At 43.0% G+C, this 17,627-nt stretch overlaps 1 protein-coding gene across 1 annotated transcript in view; it reads right to left on the bottom strand.

The window, feature by feature from the left end:
• Positions 1–1,606: 1,606 nt before the first annotated feature.
• The window catches only part of LOC105488353 (neurotrophic receptor tyrosine kinase 3), a 495,170-nt gene continuing 479,149 nt past the window's right edge, over positions 1,607–17,627 (bottom strand). Inside the window, exon 16 of the mRNA XM_071100730.1 lies at positions 1,607–1,765. Within this exon, the coding sequence (XP_070956831.1) occupies positions 1,622–1,765 (144 nt within the window). The 3' untranslated portion in view covers positions 1,607–1,621. The remainder of the gene's footprint in view (positions 1,766–17,627) is intronic.

Below are 17,627 nucleotides of genomic sequence, written 5' to 3'. Positions count from 1 at the left end.
TTCAGGACCCAGTTCGTCTTGTTCATCTTGCTGCTGTTATTTACTCATTTAGGATGGGAAATGACTATATATGTGTGTGTGTGTGTGTGTGTGTGTGTGTGTGTGTCACTTATAATGTGTCGAGAATAATATCTTCTTCTCTCCTTCATATCAGTCTCAATATCTAAATACTGTCTTGTCCTGAGAGTTTCTGGGGTTTCTCATTTTGCTAGTTCCTCTGGAACATATATGTTACCCCTTCCTCAAACTTTCCTGCCTTTCTCTGTCTCTATTTTTGTCTCTCTCTCCTTCCAGTCAGGCAGGAAAGTGACAATTCTGGAAAATGACTAAAGAAAGCCTCACTCATCACCTAAGTCCCAGGGCCTGCAGGCTGGAGGCCTCCTTGCCCATTCTGTCCAGCTGAGGTCCAGCAAAGCCAGTCTGCGCCAAGACACCAGGCACCAGCAGCAGCAGCAGTGGCAGGTGCCGCAAATGCACCTGTTGTTTTGGTGGGAGGTGCCTCTTGTACTCCAGCTCCTTTTTCAAATAGAAAACTTGTTCTTGATGTAATTACGGTGATAAGGCTGTGTAGCATGACAGATAACCCAAACCTGTTGCTGCTGCTGCTGAATCTACTACCTTTTGCTGCTCCAGTGATCACAAAGGGCACGTATTATAACTTTTTCTTTCTCCTTCTGTCTTTCTTTATCTCTCTCTCTCTTTTTCTTTTCTTTTTTTGACAGAGTCTCCATCTGTTGCCCAGGCTGGAGTGCAGTGGCATGATCTTGGTTCACTGCAATCTCTGCTTCCTGGGTTCAAGCGATTCTCCTGCCTCAGCCTCCCAAGTAGCTAGGACTACAAGGTGCCCACCACCAAACCCAGCTAATTTTCGTATTTTTAGTAGAGACAGGGTTTCACCATATTGGTCAGGCTGGTCTCAAACTCCTGACCTCAAGTGATCTGCATGCCTTGGCCTCCCAAAGTGCTGGGATTACAGGCATGAGCCACCACGCCCAGCCATATTGTAGCTTTTCTATCCCTTTGCAGGGTGAAGAAAAGCAGAGCTGGTGGTTAGCTGGTCATCTGTAGCTTCTTCTCTACCAGACCTCAAATTCTGCTGGGCTCCAGAAATTCTTCATTTACTTGAAACGCTTTCCCCAAAGGCTCAGGATGGGACAGCAGGTTGGAAAAGAAGGTCCACAGTCTCTCTGATCTGACTGTCTCCAGGAGAGCATATCGGTCCCTTTTTCCAACTCCTAAATAATGAACTGAGAGATATCATGTGACACATGACCAAAGAATGATTCAGCACTGACCCTGCCACCAATCAATATGTGAATTGAGGCAAATCATTCTGCTTTCCTGGGTCTCAGTGTTCCCATCTGTAAAATGAGAGGTTTGTAATAACTGAGCTCTTCAGATCCCAGCCAGCCCCACTCTGCAATTTGTAGTGAGTGACCATTTTTCTGATTCCTGATTACCCCACTTGCTAAATTGGAATCTTATTACATGTCTCACTTTATTCTCCAGGATATTTGACAGGATGATCTGTGATGAAAGTCATCTGTTGGGGGCAAGTGTTGTCTCGCAGAGCTGGAAAAGCTACCAGCATTTCTCCCAGCAGCCAGGGATGCCATCATCATTAGCTTTGCCTCTTGTGAAAGCTCTGGGCTGCTTTTAGAGAAAGAATTGGTCCCTCTTTGGGATCCCTGTGCCTTCCTTGTCTGGATCTTTTCTTACCATCAAGGTGTATCCTTATTGAGAACTGAGTCACATTTGAGTAGAGCTAAAAAAAAACAAAATTCACAGTAAGTTTGGGCTATGAGAGGTCTCTCAGACCACCTAGTACAACCAAGTAGTATAAAGTATTTCTTCCAAAATATTCAGCCTCAGTTTGAACACCTCTGATGGCAGGGAACTCACTACTTCACAAAGTAGCCCATCTAATGTTTGGCTAACTGAAATTACTAATAAGTCTTCCTTTCATGCTGAACCATGCCTGAAATATGCCTTTCTGAAATATCTAACACTGTTCCTAATTTTGCCCTGTGTAGCTTCACAGACGAATTAATCCCACCAATCTCTCCACCCTGACCCACATCTACCACATGAGGTCCTTCATGCCCATGGTCTCTTTGCCCCCAGTTGTGCTAGTCCTTCCACTGCACTGGGTGTAGCCCTTCACACATCCTCTCACTTGGTCACATCTCTTGTGAAAGAGGTGAAAGCAACAAAGCTGTTGCTTCCGGGAATCAAAATGCCATTCTATATAGAATGGTGAACTCTGCCTGACTTGGCCTTGCCTCTGTTTGAGAAAGAGCTTGAAAATCAGAACTCCCCAAGTTCTATCCACTCGGACCGGCATGGGACAGTATGTTACCACTTTCCACACTAAATACCGTTAAGAGAAGCAATTTTAGGGCATGGGATAGACATATCAGAAATAATCTTTGCATGGTTTTTACCAATCAGTAAAGCACTATCATATCAGTTACCTCACTTGATCTTCACCTCTGCCATATGCAATAAGAAATATTATTAACACCTTTGATCAATTAAAACAAGAATCTGAGGCTCAGGAAGATGGGTGACCTGTTTATGAGGATCCTACTTGTCTTCATTCATTTTGTGTTGCTATATGAGAATACTACAGACAGAGTAATTTATACAGAAAATAAACTAGCTGGGTGTAGTGGTTCATGCTTGTAATCCCCGCACTTTGGGATGCCAAGGTGGGTGGATCACTTGAGCTCAGAAGTTCAAGACTAGCCTGGGAAACACGGCAAAACCCAGTTTCTATTAAAAGAAATACAAAATAGCCAGACGTGGTGATGTTCACCTACAATCCCAGCTACCTGGAATGCTGAGGCAGGCGGATGACATGAGCCTGGGAGGTTGAGGCTGCAGTGAGCTGTGATCATGCCGTTGCACTCCAGCCTGGGCAACAGAGTGAGACTCTGTCTTAAAAGATGAAGGAAGGGAGGAAGGGAAGGGAAGGGAAGGGAAGGGAAGGGAAGGGAAGGGAAGGGAAGGGAAGGGAAGGGAAGGAAAGGAAAGGAAAGGAAAGGAAAGGAAAGGAAAGGAAAGGAAAGGAAAGGAAAGGAAAGGAAAGGAAAGGAAAGGAAAGGAAAGGAAAGGAAAGGGTAAGGAAGGGAAGGGAAGGGAAGGGAAGGGAAGGGAAGGGAAGGGAAAGGAAAGGAAAGGAAGGGAAGGCAAGGGAGGGCAAGGGAAGGCAAGGGAAGGGAAGGGAAAGGAAGGGGAGGGAAGGGAAGGGAAGGGAAGGGAAGGGAAGGCAAGGGAAGGCAAGGGAAAGGAAGGCAAGGGAAGGCAAGGGAAAGGAAGAGGAGGGAAGGGAAAGGAAGGGGAGGGAAGGGAAGGGAAGGGAAGGCAAGGGAAAGGAAGGGAAAGGAAGGGGAGGGAAGGGAAGGGAAGGGAAGGCAAGGGAAAGGAAGGGAAAGGAAGGCAAGGGAAGACAAGGGAAAGGAAGAGAAGACAAGGGGAAGAAAGGGAAAGGAAGGGGAGGGAAGGGAAGGGAAGGGAAGGGAAAGGAAGAGAAAGGAAGGGAAAGGAAGGGAAGGGACGGGAAAGGAAGAGAAAGGAAGGGAAAGGAAGGGAAGGGAAGTGAAAGGAAGGGAAGAAAGGGAAGGGAGGGAAGGAAAGGGAGAGAAGAGAGGGAAGGAAGGGAAGGGAGGGAAGGAAAGGGAGGGAAGGGAGGGAAGAGAGGGAAGGAAGGGAAGGGAGGGAAGGAGGGAGGGAGGGAGAGAGGGAAAGAGGGAGAGAAAGAGAGAAAGAGGAAAGAAAGAAAGAAAGAAAGAAAGAAAGAAAGAAAGAAAGAAAGAAAGAAAGAAAGAAAGGAAGGAAGGAAGGAAGGAAGGAAGGAAGGAAGGAAGGAAGGAAGGAAGGAAGGAAGGAAGGAAGGAAGGAATTTCTTACTGTTCTGAAGGCTGGGAAGTCCAATATCAAGATGTCCACATCTCGCAAGGGCCTTTGTGCTGTGTCAACCCATGGTAGAGAATGGAAGGGCAAGAGACAGTGAGATAGAGAGCAAGAGAGAGATGTGGCCAAACTCGTTTTCATAACAAGCCCATTCTCCTGATGACTAAGCCACTCCTGAGATAACAGCATGAATCCATACCTGAGGACAGAGCTCTCATGAGCTAACCACCTCTCTTAGGCCCCATGTTCCAATTCTGTGGCATTGGGGATTAAGTTTCCAAAACATAAACTTTGAGGGATATATTCAAACCATAGCTCTAAGTGTTGAATCCCGTTCAAATTCCTGGATGCTTCCTAAGTACCCATGAGTATTCCTGGATGCTTGCTCCACGTTCATGCTAGTATGTAACCCCTAAGTCCTCATCCCAACAATGTTCTCTTTTAGTGTGAAGGGTACATGGGCCATGTACCCTGGGTTGTCTGGATTCCAGACAGCTGCCCTCTTGCTCCTTGCATTTACTTCCCAGATGATCAGCTGCTGGAGCTCGTCTACTTGTTTGCATCACTCAGCATTTTTCCATTCCCATCCTGTCCTTCCCTGCCTTCACCTTCTGCCGCTTGCATTCCAGCTCTTCACTATCATTGCCACCAGCCTTCCATCTCTTCAGAGAGGGAAAAACAATCCACTTATCTCCCCACCTCATTTTTACTCTTGGCTCTAATGGCCTTACTCAGCAATTTCTTTCTAATAGCATCTGTATTATCTTATTTTCCCCAAGCACATTTACCAGCCAAGTGTGATTCTGTAAATAAGGAAATCTGGTTATAGGGGCCAAGAAGTGCATGATCCCAACAAGCTGCCAGGAAGAATAAGAAGCCGGAAGCCCCCTGAATGGGAGGGGCTGGCAGGGAGGGGTGCTGCTCTCCAGGCAGACACTTCTCGGAAGGTTTGAGGTCCGGTGGTTACTCCCTCCCGTAGTGTTTGCTGTTGCTGTTGCTTCCTGGCATTTTGAAGTGGTTGCTTCCAGAAATCAAAATGCCATTCCTTATAGAATGGTGAGCTCTGACTGACTTAGCCTTGTCTCTATTTGAGAAAGAGTTTTAAAGTCAAAATTCCCTGAGTTGAGTTCTATCTACTCCCTACAAATCCAGCTGTGACCTTTGGGCACACGGCTCCATCTTACTTACTTTATTTTCTTCATCTTTAAAATACAGGTATTTGTGTCTTCCGAGTAGGGCTGCCAGAGGATAGAAGGAACTATTGCATATAAACTGCTTGGCACATAGCAGGTGTTCAGGAACTATAGTTGTTAATTGAAAGTCTCACACATTTGTTACAACTGAGAACCTGGAAGCTGCTTACCACGTCAATCCAAATGTTAGGTGATAGTGGGTGAAAAGGTCTAAGAAACATTTTTCCACATATGAGTCCCCTTCTCAGGCAGCCAGGTCATTGGAAAGCTGTGCTAGGATGGGACTCATAAAAGCCTAAGAGAGTATTTCCCAGCCTGCTTCGGCCAGCCAATTGCTTGCTTGCCCTCAGATCCTTCCCTAGCCCTTCCCTTGCCTGCTTGGTATTGGAAGGGGGTGAGTGCTGCAAACGGTGGATCCCAGACTCGCCCTCTGGCTGCCTTTAGTTTCTGAGATCATTTGGAGCAGTAGGGGCAAAAACAAGGCAAGCTATTTCTGCCCTGTGCTCTCTCTCTTTCTGCTTCAAGTGACACTCCTGGAAGTAGCGATGGTTCTAGCTATCACTAGTATGTCCCTCCCTCGTCTCATCTCCCCCTAGGAGTCCAGGATTTGAGATTTTGTGCTTTGACAAAATTATCTCCTCTTTATCCCTAAAACTCAAGGATGATGCTGACTTTCCGCTACTGCTAATCTCTGAGTTGCTTGTCTGTCCCATTTGGCTTCACTCTGCTTCCAACATTTTGTAATGGGTTCCTTGTGTTAAACTCTCCCTGCTGAGCTACCCAGCATTGATTTCCTAACTATACCTTGACTGAGATACAACCCAGACCCAGGAGCATTCTGTTCTTCTGCATGCCATTGTGATTTTATAAAAAGATTCTGTAAGACCAGATTTTGGGTAAAAACTATTCATTAAATAATGACAAATATCAAAAAACTTTTGTATCCTAGGAGTTGGCCTACCCTCAGAGATCACCTGGTCTAAATCCTTTTTTTCTGTTGATAAACGGAGGTTCTGAGAATTTGATGGACTCACCCTAGGTCATTTAACAAGAGTCTCATTTTCCTAGTGGGTATTATGCTAACATGATTTGAATATGAGCATCTCCTTAGCACAAACACCATATATTTTTATTTCCCTTGAAGGGATTGACCTATATTTACATATGTATTTCTTGATAGGCATGATACAACTTGGCATCTTTGCATTGCAAATAAGTGTCAAAATCTACTAGGTCAAACATAAATAATGGACAATGGCATGGCAAAGCTCTACTGCACTACTAAATTCACATGATTGTATCTCTATATACTCAAATATAGATGTAGATATACAGATTTAGATAGAGAAAGAGACACAGGTACAGAGAAAGGAACTGATGCAGATATAGATGTACTGTTCTCCCCCAAGTCATTACTAAGTTTTAAAAGGAATAAAACAGCATGCTTTCCTACTCACCATGCATAAATCATCACTGAAAAGGAGCCCAGAAGCATCTCTGCAAACTCGTCTTAGAGATTTGAAATACACAGAAGTTCCATTTCTTGATGACCCAAGCAAAAACAGTTCAAGGGTGAACTTGGCTTTGGGCAGGGCTGGCAGGTAGTATGACCTGGCTCACAGAGGTATGTAGGCACCCAGGAGGGGTTAATTAGAAAAAAGCTCTAAGTAAAGGGGTTACAGCTGGACTAGGACAGGACAACTAGCTTGGTCAAGTATATTCCTTCCCAAAATACAAATTCTGAGACTGAGGCCATCGTATGGGGTCAGAAGCTGAAGTGCAATAAGAAAATAGGGTCAGAGTATCACAGAAGGCCTCTTGTAATCAGGAGACCAAGTCAACTGTAGGGTAAAGAGAGATTAGTTTGAGAAATCAAGCAGAAACCCAAGCAACAAAGGTGAAAATTAAAGCAGAAGTGAAAATGAACTGAGTAGACATCCAGAAGAACCGGCTGGCCATGCTGGAGGCCTCCTGAGTCTGAGTGTGGACAGCATTAGCAAATGTGGTTTCCACCCAGATCAGAATTATTGGGTCACCTATTCTTGTCCTTGAAGGAGCCAAGGTCGCATTCTGCAGTTAGAGCTGCATTATCTGAGTACAGCCCCGAGGGGGCTAAGACTTGGCATTTTAATTTCACTGGTGCCAGGTGATGTCATCTGACCTGTGACCACAGACAGGCCACCTCTCAAATGTGGAGAGCCTGTACATAAGTACACATCCTGGGTATGAGGAAGGCCAGGTAGACTGGGTGTGGTAATGACAGCAAACCCATATCAGTTTTCCCACCACCAGTTCCCAGGCAGGATGGCCTGGAGCCTAGGGAACATAGGTCCCAGGACTGAATTGGCCTTGAAGAGCCCTCTGATCTAGCCTTATTTCTGAGACATTATTGTCACACTTCCACGCTCCAGGAAGTAACAGTATTTTCTTTTTCATTTTCCTTGTCCCCTCCCTCTCTTTTAATCTTTAAGGACTACATCTCTGCTTATGGTGTTTACTAAATATTTGTTGGGTTTGAATTTTGAATTCTAAGATGCATATAACACTGGGCTCACCGTATCAGCTTTAAGCGTTAAATGGAGTATGGTTCATCATATACAAGCCTCAGTCTCGAGTCCTGGCTGTCCCCTATTCACTTGGCTTCTCAGCTGAGACCAGGGAGTTTGGCAAAAAGGGGAAGTAATTGCGGGCCTCATTTGGACTATAGAAGCAGGAAATGCATTCAGTAAGGGTTAAGGCATGGGCAGTGGAAATGTGGTTGTCTCTGTTTATCGAAGACAAGTTAGAGTATCTTGTGCAATGTAGTGAACATAGAACAAGACATGCTATGCCCATCACCCTCCACAAGGGTAAAATCTTCAAGTGCTATAAGATGTAAATCAACCAAGAGCATTGCAGGGAAAGGATCCGGGATGGGAGGACAGAAGAGAGGAGAAAAGAAAACAGCATGACTTGGTGAACGTGAAAGGGGATGGAGCCCAACAGACCTTAGTATCATTCTGGACCACCTCATGGCAGCTGTGGGCTCTTTGGTAAGTTCCTTAACCTTCCTGTGCCTGTATCCACTGCTGTAAGAAGGAGATAATGACAGTACTTTTATCCTGGGATTATCTTAAAAATTAAATATTTTCTCAAAAAAAAAGTCTAGCTCATTTCTTCCTACTAGCCTCCATTGAAATATATGATGTCTTATAAATGTCTTATTACTGATTGAAATAAAATGTTATTGCAACCCAAGGAGCGGGAGATCTCTTTTGGCTTCAAGATCAAGGGAGATAACTTAGAGAAAAAGCTAAAAGAGCTTTAAAATACTGGATGGCTTTGGTTGGCAGATAAAAACAGGGACGAAGACAAGACACCAGACCCAGGGACAGCTGCGCTCTTGGCATATGTCTGCATGCTCTGTGATTCCAAAACTGCTCTTTTTCCTGAACACCATTTGCCCTCATTATTTTCCACATTCATTCATTCAAATAACACCTTTTTTTTTTTTTTTAACATCATGCATTAATCAAGCCACTGGACATATAAACCACAAACAAGATAGGCATGATCCCTGCCCTCTGAGGTTGTCCTTCTACTCACTCACTAACATCGTCTTTCTTAAAATCTACTCAGGGGGCTGAGACAGGGAGAATTGCTTGAACCTGGGATGCAGAGTTTGCAGTGAGCTGAGATCGCACTACTGCACTCCAGCCTGGGCAACAGAGCAAGACTTCATCTCAGGAAAAAAAAAAAAAAAAAAAGCCAACTAGAGGCAGGCACTCTGGTTCACGTACTTTCTATATCCCCGTGGTGCTGTGCACAAAACAAGTGCTTAATAAAGGAGCGTTGATGAATTGGCTGATTTTGCTCCTCCTACTCTGCTATTCCTTGGCTTCAGATTCCATTTATAACCTCACTCATTTATCTTAAGAAATATCCACTTTTGATCTTGGGCCATTTTGGGCAAAGCAGAGTGTGGTCCACTCTCAAGACAAGGCAAGAGAAATCCAAAGTGTGGACCAGGTAATAATGAATAATGAATAAGAAATACATATATATTACATGTGTGTGTGTATATATATATATGGTCCATATGCAGAAAAAATATCATAGCTTCAAATAAGCAGATTGGCTCTTGTTAGCAACGCAAGGAGCTTGATTGAGGCTAAAAAATAAGTTTTTTTTTTAAACCAAGTTGATATTCAGAACATTCAAACTGGTGATTAATAAGATAGCCTCTTTGTGCTTCTTTAATTGAATGAAACTTTGACAAAATATTGTTTTCATTCACTCATTATGACTCAATGAATACATTTTCAAATTAACTTTATTGCCTTTAAAGCGCTGACTTAAGGCATTCTGGCGCACTGAGCATGGGTCCTTTTGCAGAATATATTCTTAATTAACAGTTTGCTACTGATCTGACACGAGTGTCACCTGCCTTTGTGAGGATGGAATTTAATTTTTTTTCTTCTTGATTGGCCTTGCCATTCACAGAACACGTCGTTGGAGAAGGAATTCCATTTAAAATTCAGATCAGGTCCTCCTGCATGTCAACCAGCATTCCCTCTCCAAACGTAAGTAAAGGAGGGAAGGCCTGCTACTCACAGGTCTGCTTTGCACTAGGGAAATGCTTTATACACCCCCTTTCCCACATGGCAGCACTTTCCACAGTGAGCACTACAGAGACTCTGCATCGTGAACATCCATGACCGGTGTCTTGAGACCCAGGAACAGCCCAGGCTCCAGCACACAGAATCTCTCTCAGAGACTCCCTGGGTCAAGTCTATAGTCTCTTTCCTGCTGACTCATGCAATCAAGAACCTGAAATAAGGGAGCTAGGAGGAGACCTTGGGGGAAGGATGACCCGAAGAAACCAGGCCCTAATTACTGTACTATCCTTGAGGGATTGTTCAGCTCACTGTATCCTTTCATGAAAGTTCAGAGAGGCAGAAAGACTCAGAACTACCTGGAGACAATGCCAGAAGAGGATCCCAGATGTCCTCGGTTTGAGCAGCCAAAGATACTGTGAGCTAGAGATATCAGCAGTTTAGGGAGGGCAAAACAACACAGGAAACCTGTCTTCTGTCTCCTCTCTCCTGTGCTTTCTTTAAGCACATATTAAAATGCAGAGCCTAAAAGCTGCCAGTCTCCCTTAGCGCAGCCTGTAATCCTATTAAAACGGATTATTTCATTGTCCTGGGCTATCAGATCTTGCTAAGAACTCATTTAGGTCAACCTTTTAGGAAGTTTACACACATGGAAAAAAATAATGTTAAATAAGCCACTTGCCATGTTTCTCAAAAAGAGCTGAGCTGGGCAGGCTTGACTGTGTAAAGCCCAGTCTTTTTCATGGTCTCCTTAAAGCCTCATGCAAGTTTGGGCTTAAGTTGGCCTCTTTGATTCTTCAGCTCTAGCAGCAGATGTACAGACCTGGCACAAGAGTCAGAGCCTAGTAATTTCCATGGAAATGACTGGACTGTTAAAGCCACTTTAATCACCTCTGCTTGCTGGGAACCTCACTCTGAATTCCCTTAGTCAGTACAAACCCTAAGGCGTAGAGAAGAGTAAGAGAGAATGGAGCAGGATGACTGTGGGTGCCCTGTCAGAAGAAGTCAAGAGTTCCTTTCTACTGGGCTTCTGAGTAGCCAGGGGCCCAGAATGACTCATGCTCAGTTTGACATTTAATGCTTCAAGGCTTAACCCATTTCCCATCTCCTCACTTTGCCATGCTCATTTCAAATAATAGCATCAGCAATCATCCTGGCCCAAACTAAAGCTCTGGAGGCACTGCCTACTCCTTCTTTATCCCCATAATCCTCAGTCTTGTTCATGTCAGCTCAGGTTTTTTCACTTCTTCCAGATGCTCCTGTAGTAGGTGGCTTCTGATGTGGCTCCCAGTGGTCTCCCTCCTGGTGTCTGCACCCTAGTGCAGTCCCCTTATGTAAAGTCCTGAGCATGGGCTGGACCTCGAGACTTCCAAGCAATAGACCATGGCAAACATAATGGAATGCCACTTCTGTTATCAGGTTACAAAATTCTGAGACTTCCATCTTGCTGCCATTCTCTTTCTGGCTCTGTTTGTTCTAATGGAGAGAGCTACCTGGTAAAGGACTGAGAGTGACCTCCAGCTAACAGCGAGCAAGAAACTGAGTCCTGCCAACAACCCCTAAGAGTCTTTGCAAAAGGATCCTGACCCAGTTGAACTTCCAGATAACAGGAACCCTTGTCATCACCTTAACCACAGCTGGGGAGAAACCTCAAATCAGAGGACCCAGCTAAGCCATGCCCAGATTCCTGACCCACAGAAACTGAGATACTAAATGTGTTGCTTAAAGTGACTAATTTTCGGGTAATTGTTATGCAGCTACAGAAAACTGATATACCTTCCTATCCCATCCTCTAGTCCAGCCCTCATTTGTATTCTCCTTTGTCTAACGAACTCTAAAAAGTCACTTAACTGGTCTCCTTTCTCCCCTGTACTTCCCTCCCCAATCTATCATCTCCAATGTTATCATATTATCTTCCTAAAAAAGACAAAGATCACGCTGTCACTAAAGGGTGAAGGTCTAGGTTATCAACTCTCATTGCAACCAAATTAACTTCACTTCTACCTATTTAATATTGTGTGCATCTCAATTTGATTTTATTTAGGGAGTAAAAAGGAAACGATCTTTCCAATGTAACATTTAAAATTAAGAAAATTTGAGGGTGGGTTAGTCATGGGAGCATTTATAAATATTTATTCTGATTGTCCAACTTTTGGACACACGGTAAGGCTGCTCTTCTTTACCTTCTTGAGGTTTAGGTGTGACCATGTGGCTGCTTTTGACCAACGAGATGTGAATGGTACATGTTACTTTAGGTGCAAGTATTTAGTTGCCAGCACTCAATTCCCACTTTCCTGTACCTGCTGTAGCTTCGTGAATCATGCATCATGAAATGGAGCCTGGGACCCTGAGTAGCTATAAAAGCAGTGCCCACTCTGTCAATCTAAGTTAAATGTGTAGCATGAGAGAGAAATAAATCCTTGTTGTGTGAAATCACTCAGACATGGAGGGTATTTGTTACTGCAGCACAGACCATCACACTCTGACTAACCCAGAGCAGCAGTAAATTAGACCAATCTCCAATTTCATACATTAGAAAGCTAAGGAGAAAATAAGTGCTTGTTTAAGGTTACCCAGAAGGGCACCCAGTCCCAGGCACTCTCCAGGACACTGGGCTCGTAACCCTATGATGTCTGTAAGAACTGATGATCCTTCTGACCTCAGGACTAGAAAAGGGCACTCTCTTCTCACTGGGAAAGACCCCTCTCCAGGCCTATAGGCATTCCCCTGCGTGGGGTCACCTGCTAAGATCTAATCAGCAGCACAGGCCACCCTCTTCCTTAGTTCCCTTTCGTCATGAGTATCAGCCCTTTCTGAGCCTTTCTGCAGCTTCAAGGTAGAGCAGGGGTGAGAAACAGAAAGCTAAAAACCTCTTGGCAGTTTACAGTAAGAGACAAGTCATTCCCAATGAGTTTCCACAATGTGAGGCCTTTTTTTTTTTTTTTTTTTTTTTTTTTTTTTGCTGTGCTCTCAACGCATGAAACTGGCAAGAAGCCAAGGTAGACACTTGGCCTAACTTCCTCCAAGTGAGACATCCCTATAGAGAAATGGCTTTTAAAGAGCTCTGAAATAGGCCTTTCGTAGGTCTACATAGGCTTCTAGCAGAGTGACCACTATGCCCCAGCTTGCCTGGAAGAGTCCTAGTTTCACCTACTGCCCTGGCATCATTATTAATAGTGCTTCTTTTCACTCTCAAATGGGTCCCACTTAGGATGATAAATTATACAGTCACTCTAGCTCCGAGACTGGAGTCACCTGCCAACCTTCATTTCCTAATTCACTCCCCACAGGCCACTGCCACTGGCTGACAGAAAAGAATTTCCACTAACCCATAGCTACCAGAAAGAGTTAGCTTCAGGCAGCAGTGAGACCACAGGGATCCTGGGTTCTGGTCTTCCCACTAATTCCATCTGGCTGTGTGATTTTGGAAAAGTTGCTTTCCCTCCTTTGAACTCTGTGCTATATAAAATAATGGAGCTGGATGGAAGGGTCCTTTGATTTCCTTCCAGTTTTTGATTCCATAAACCTGTCTATAGGAAAGATTTCCCACAATGGAGGAATCCACGTGGACACCAAGCATTGAATTCAGATGGAATCAATCATGCAGCCCACAGATACATTTTTTAAACTTTTCCTTTCAATCTCTATAGATGTTGTGATTAACAAAATGCAAAATATTTCAGAAGCATTACAAATTTCAGAGTAGCTGCATATCATTAGGTATTTTCTCAGTCAATAGGATGAGAAGTGCCACTTCTCTAAGGTTGGGGGAGTAGAGTGGAAGGCAAATTATATTGTCATTAAAAAAGGATATTCGATTGTGCAGAGCCAAGATGGCCAACTAGAAGCAGTGGTGATGGGAGGCTCCCATTAAAGAGAATCATAACAGCATGCAAATCCTGCACTGGCAACTGAGGTATCCAGGTTCTGTCATCAGAACTGACTAGGAGGCTGGAGTGACTCATGGAGAGAAAGGAATAGCAGTGTAGTGTGGCAGCCCACCTGAGAGCCACATGGGTGGGGGCAGGGGAGCCCCCCACTACACACAGTCAAGGGAGGAGTTCTGGGAAATCCAGGCAGTTCAGACGAGTGGGTTTCCCCCAGCGAAGCATACCTCCTCCACCAAGGGACCGTCAAAGTGCTTCATTAAGGTGGGTCCTGCTCCTTGTGCCACCCAACTGGGTGAGAACCTCCAACAGGGGTTGTCAGATAACCTATATGGGAGTATTCCTACAGGTATCAGGTCCGTGCCTCTCAAGGTCAGAGATCCCAGACGAAGAAGGAGGCACTCATCTGTGCTGTTCTCCAGCCTCCTCAACTGACATCTCCAAGCATGGGAGTAAACCAGATGAATAGGGCCTGAAGTGAACCCCCAGCAAATCGCAGCATCCCTACAGAAGAGGGGCCTGACCCTTGTAAGAAAAACAAACAAACAGAAAGCAACAACAGCATCAACAACAACAAAAACGTCCCCATAAAAACCCCATCCAAGTGTCAGCAGCCTCAAAGATCAATACTAGACAAACTCATAAAGACGAGAAAGAATCAACAACAACAAAAAAGTGCTGAAAACCCAAAAGGCCAGAATACCTCTTCTCCTCCAAATGATTGCAACACCTCTCCAGCACAGGTACAGAACTGGATGGAAGATGAGATTAACAAATTGACAGAAGTAGGTTTCAGAAAATGGGTAATAACAAACTCCACTGAGCTAAAGGAGCTTGTTCTAACCCAATGCAAAGAAGCTAAGAACCTTGATAAAAGGTCGTAGGAGCTGCTAATGAGAACAACCAGTTTAGAGAGGGACATAAATGACCTGATGGAGCAGAAAAACACAGCACAAGAACTTTGTGTACCATACACAAGTATTAATAGCCAAATTGACCAAGCAGAAGAAAGAATATGAGTTTGAAGACCATTTTGCTGAAATAAAGCATGCAGACAAGATTAGAGAAAAAGGAATGAAAAGAAATTAATAAAACCTCTGAGAAATATGGGACTCTGTAAAAAGACTGAACCCATGATTGGTTTGAGTACATGAAAGAGATGGGGAGAATGGAACCAAGTTGGAACACACTCTTCAGGATATTATCCTGGAGAACTTCCCCAACCTAGCAAGACAGGCCTACATTCAAATTCAGGAAATACAGAGAATACCACTCAGAAAGAGCTCCGGAAGGAAGCAATAAATATAGAAAAGAAAAATCAGTACCATCCACTGCAAAAATACATCAAAATCAAAAGATAAAGACCAACGACACTGTGAAGAAACTGGATCAACCAGTATGCAAAATAACCAGCTAGCATCATGATGACAGGATCAAATTTATTCATAACAATATTAACCTTAAATGTAAATGGGCCAAATGCTCCAATTAAAGGGTATGGAATGGCAAATTGCATAAAGAGTCAAGACCCATTGGTGTGTTGTGTTCAGAAGACCCATCTCATGTGCAAAGACACACATAGACTCAAAATAAAGGGATGAAGGAGTATTTACCAAGCAAATGGAAAGCAAAAAAAAGTAGGAGTTGCAATCCTAGTTTTTGACAAAACAGACTTTAAAACCACAAAGATCAAAAAAGACAAAGAAGGGTATTACATAATGGTAAACGGATCAATTCAACAAGAAGAGCTAACTATCCTAAATATATAGGCACCCAATTTAAGAGCACCTAGATTCATAAAACAAGTTTTTAGAGGCCTACAAAGTGACTTAGCCTCCCACATGATAATAGTGGGAGACTTTAACACCCCACTGTCAATATTAGGCAGATCAACAAGACAGAAAATTAACAAGGATATTAAAGACTTGAACTCAGCTCTGGATCAAGTGGACTTAATAGACATCCACAGAACTCTCCACCCCAAATCAACAGAATATACATTCTTCCAAGTGCCACATGGCATGTATTCTAAAATTGACCACATAATTTGAAGTAAAATACTCCAGAGCAAATGCAAAAGAACTGAAATCATAACAAACAGTGTCTCAGATCACAATGCAATCAAATTAGAACTCAGGATTAAGAAACTCACTTAAAACCACACAACCACATGGACATTGAACAACACGCTCATGAATGACTCCTGGGTAAATAATGAAAGTAAGGCAGAAATCAATAAGTTTTTTGAAACCAATAAGAACAAAGAGACAGTGCACAAGAATCTCTGGGACACAGGGTTAAGAGGAAAATGTGTAGCACTAAACGCCCACATTAGAAAGCTAGAAAGATCTCAAATCTACACTGTAACATCACAATTAAAAGAGCTAGAGAAGCAAGAGCAAACAAATCCAAAAGCTAGCAGAAGACAAGAGATAACTAAGATCAGAGCAGAACTAAAGGAGATAGGGACATGACAACCCTTCAAAAAATCAATGAATCCAAGAGCTCGTTTTTTGGAAAAAAAAAAAAAAAAAAGACAAAATAGATAGACCGCTAGTTAGACTAATAAAGAATAAAAGAGAGAAGAATCAAATAGATGTAATAAAAAATTATAAAGGGAATGTCACCACTGACCACACAGAAATACACACTACCATCAAAGAATACGCAAATAAACTAGAAAAACTAGAAGAAATAGATAAATTCCTGGACACGTACACACTCCCAAGACTAATTAGGTAGAAGCCGAATCCCTGAATAGACCAATAACAAGTTCTGAAATTGAGGCAGTAATTAATAACCTACCAACTAAAAAAATCCCAGGACCAGACAGATTCCTAGTCAAATTCCACCAGAGATACAAAGAGGAGTTGGTACACTTCCTTCTGAAACTATTCCAAACAATTAAAAAAGAGGGACTCCTCCCTAACTCATTTTGTGAAGCCAGCATTATCGTGACACCAAAACCTGGTAGACACACAACAAAAACAGAAAACTTCAGGGCAATATCCCTGATGAACATCGATGCAAAAATCCTCAATAAAATACTGCAAACTGAATCCAGCAGAATATCAGAAAGCTTATCTATCACGATCAAATCAGCTTCATCCTTGGGATGCAAGGCTGATTCAACATACACAAATCAATAAATGTAATTCATCACATAAACAGAGCCAATGACAAAAACCACCTGATCATCTCAACAGATGCAGAAAAGGACTTTGATAAAATTCAACATCCTTTCGTGTTAAAAACTCTCAATAAACTAGGTACTGATAGAACACATCTCAAAATAATAAGAGCTACTTATGGCAAACCCATAGCCAATATCATACTGAATGCACAAAACCTAGAAGCATTCCCTTTGAAAATTGGCACAAGACAAGAATGCCCTCTCTCATCACTCCTATTCAACATAGTATTGGAAGTTCTGATCTGGGCAATCAGGCAAGAGAAAGAAATAAAGATTATTCAAATAGAAGGAGAGGAAATCCAGTTGTCTCAGTTTGCAGACGACATGATTTTATATTTAGAATATCCCATCATCTCAGCCCAAAACCTCCTTAAGCTGGTAAGCAACTTCAGCAAAGTCTCAAGATACGAAACCAATGTGCAAGAATCACAGGCATTCCTATCCATCAACAATAGACAAGCAGAGAGCCAAATCATGAATTAACTCCCATTCACAATCACTAAAATGAGAACAAAATACCTAGGAATACACCTAACAAGGGTTGTGAAGGACGTCTTCAAGCACAACTACAAACCACTGCTCAAGGAAATAAGAGAGGACACAAACAAATGGAAAAACATTCCATCCTCATGAAGGGGAGAATCAATATCATGAAAATTGCCAAACTGCCCAAAGTAATTTATAGATTCAATGCAATTCCCATCAAACTACCATTGACATTCTTCACAGAATTAGAAAAAAACCACTTTGAATTTTATATGGAACCAGAAAAGAGAACACATAGCCAACACAATCCTAAGCAAAAAGAACAAAGCTGTAGGCATCAGGCTACCTGACTTCAAAC

Source organism: Macaca nemestrina, chromosome 7, assembly GCF_043159975.1.
Source record: "Macaca nemestrina isolate mMacNem1 chromosome 7, mMacNem.hap1, whole genome shotgun sequence".
NCBI lineage: Eukaryota > Metazoa > Chordata > Mammalia > Primates > Cercopithecidae > Macaca > Macaca nemestrina.
This window is presented reverse-complemented; position numbering and strand designations above follow the sequence as displayed.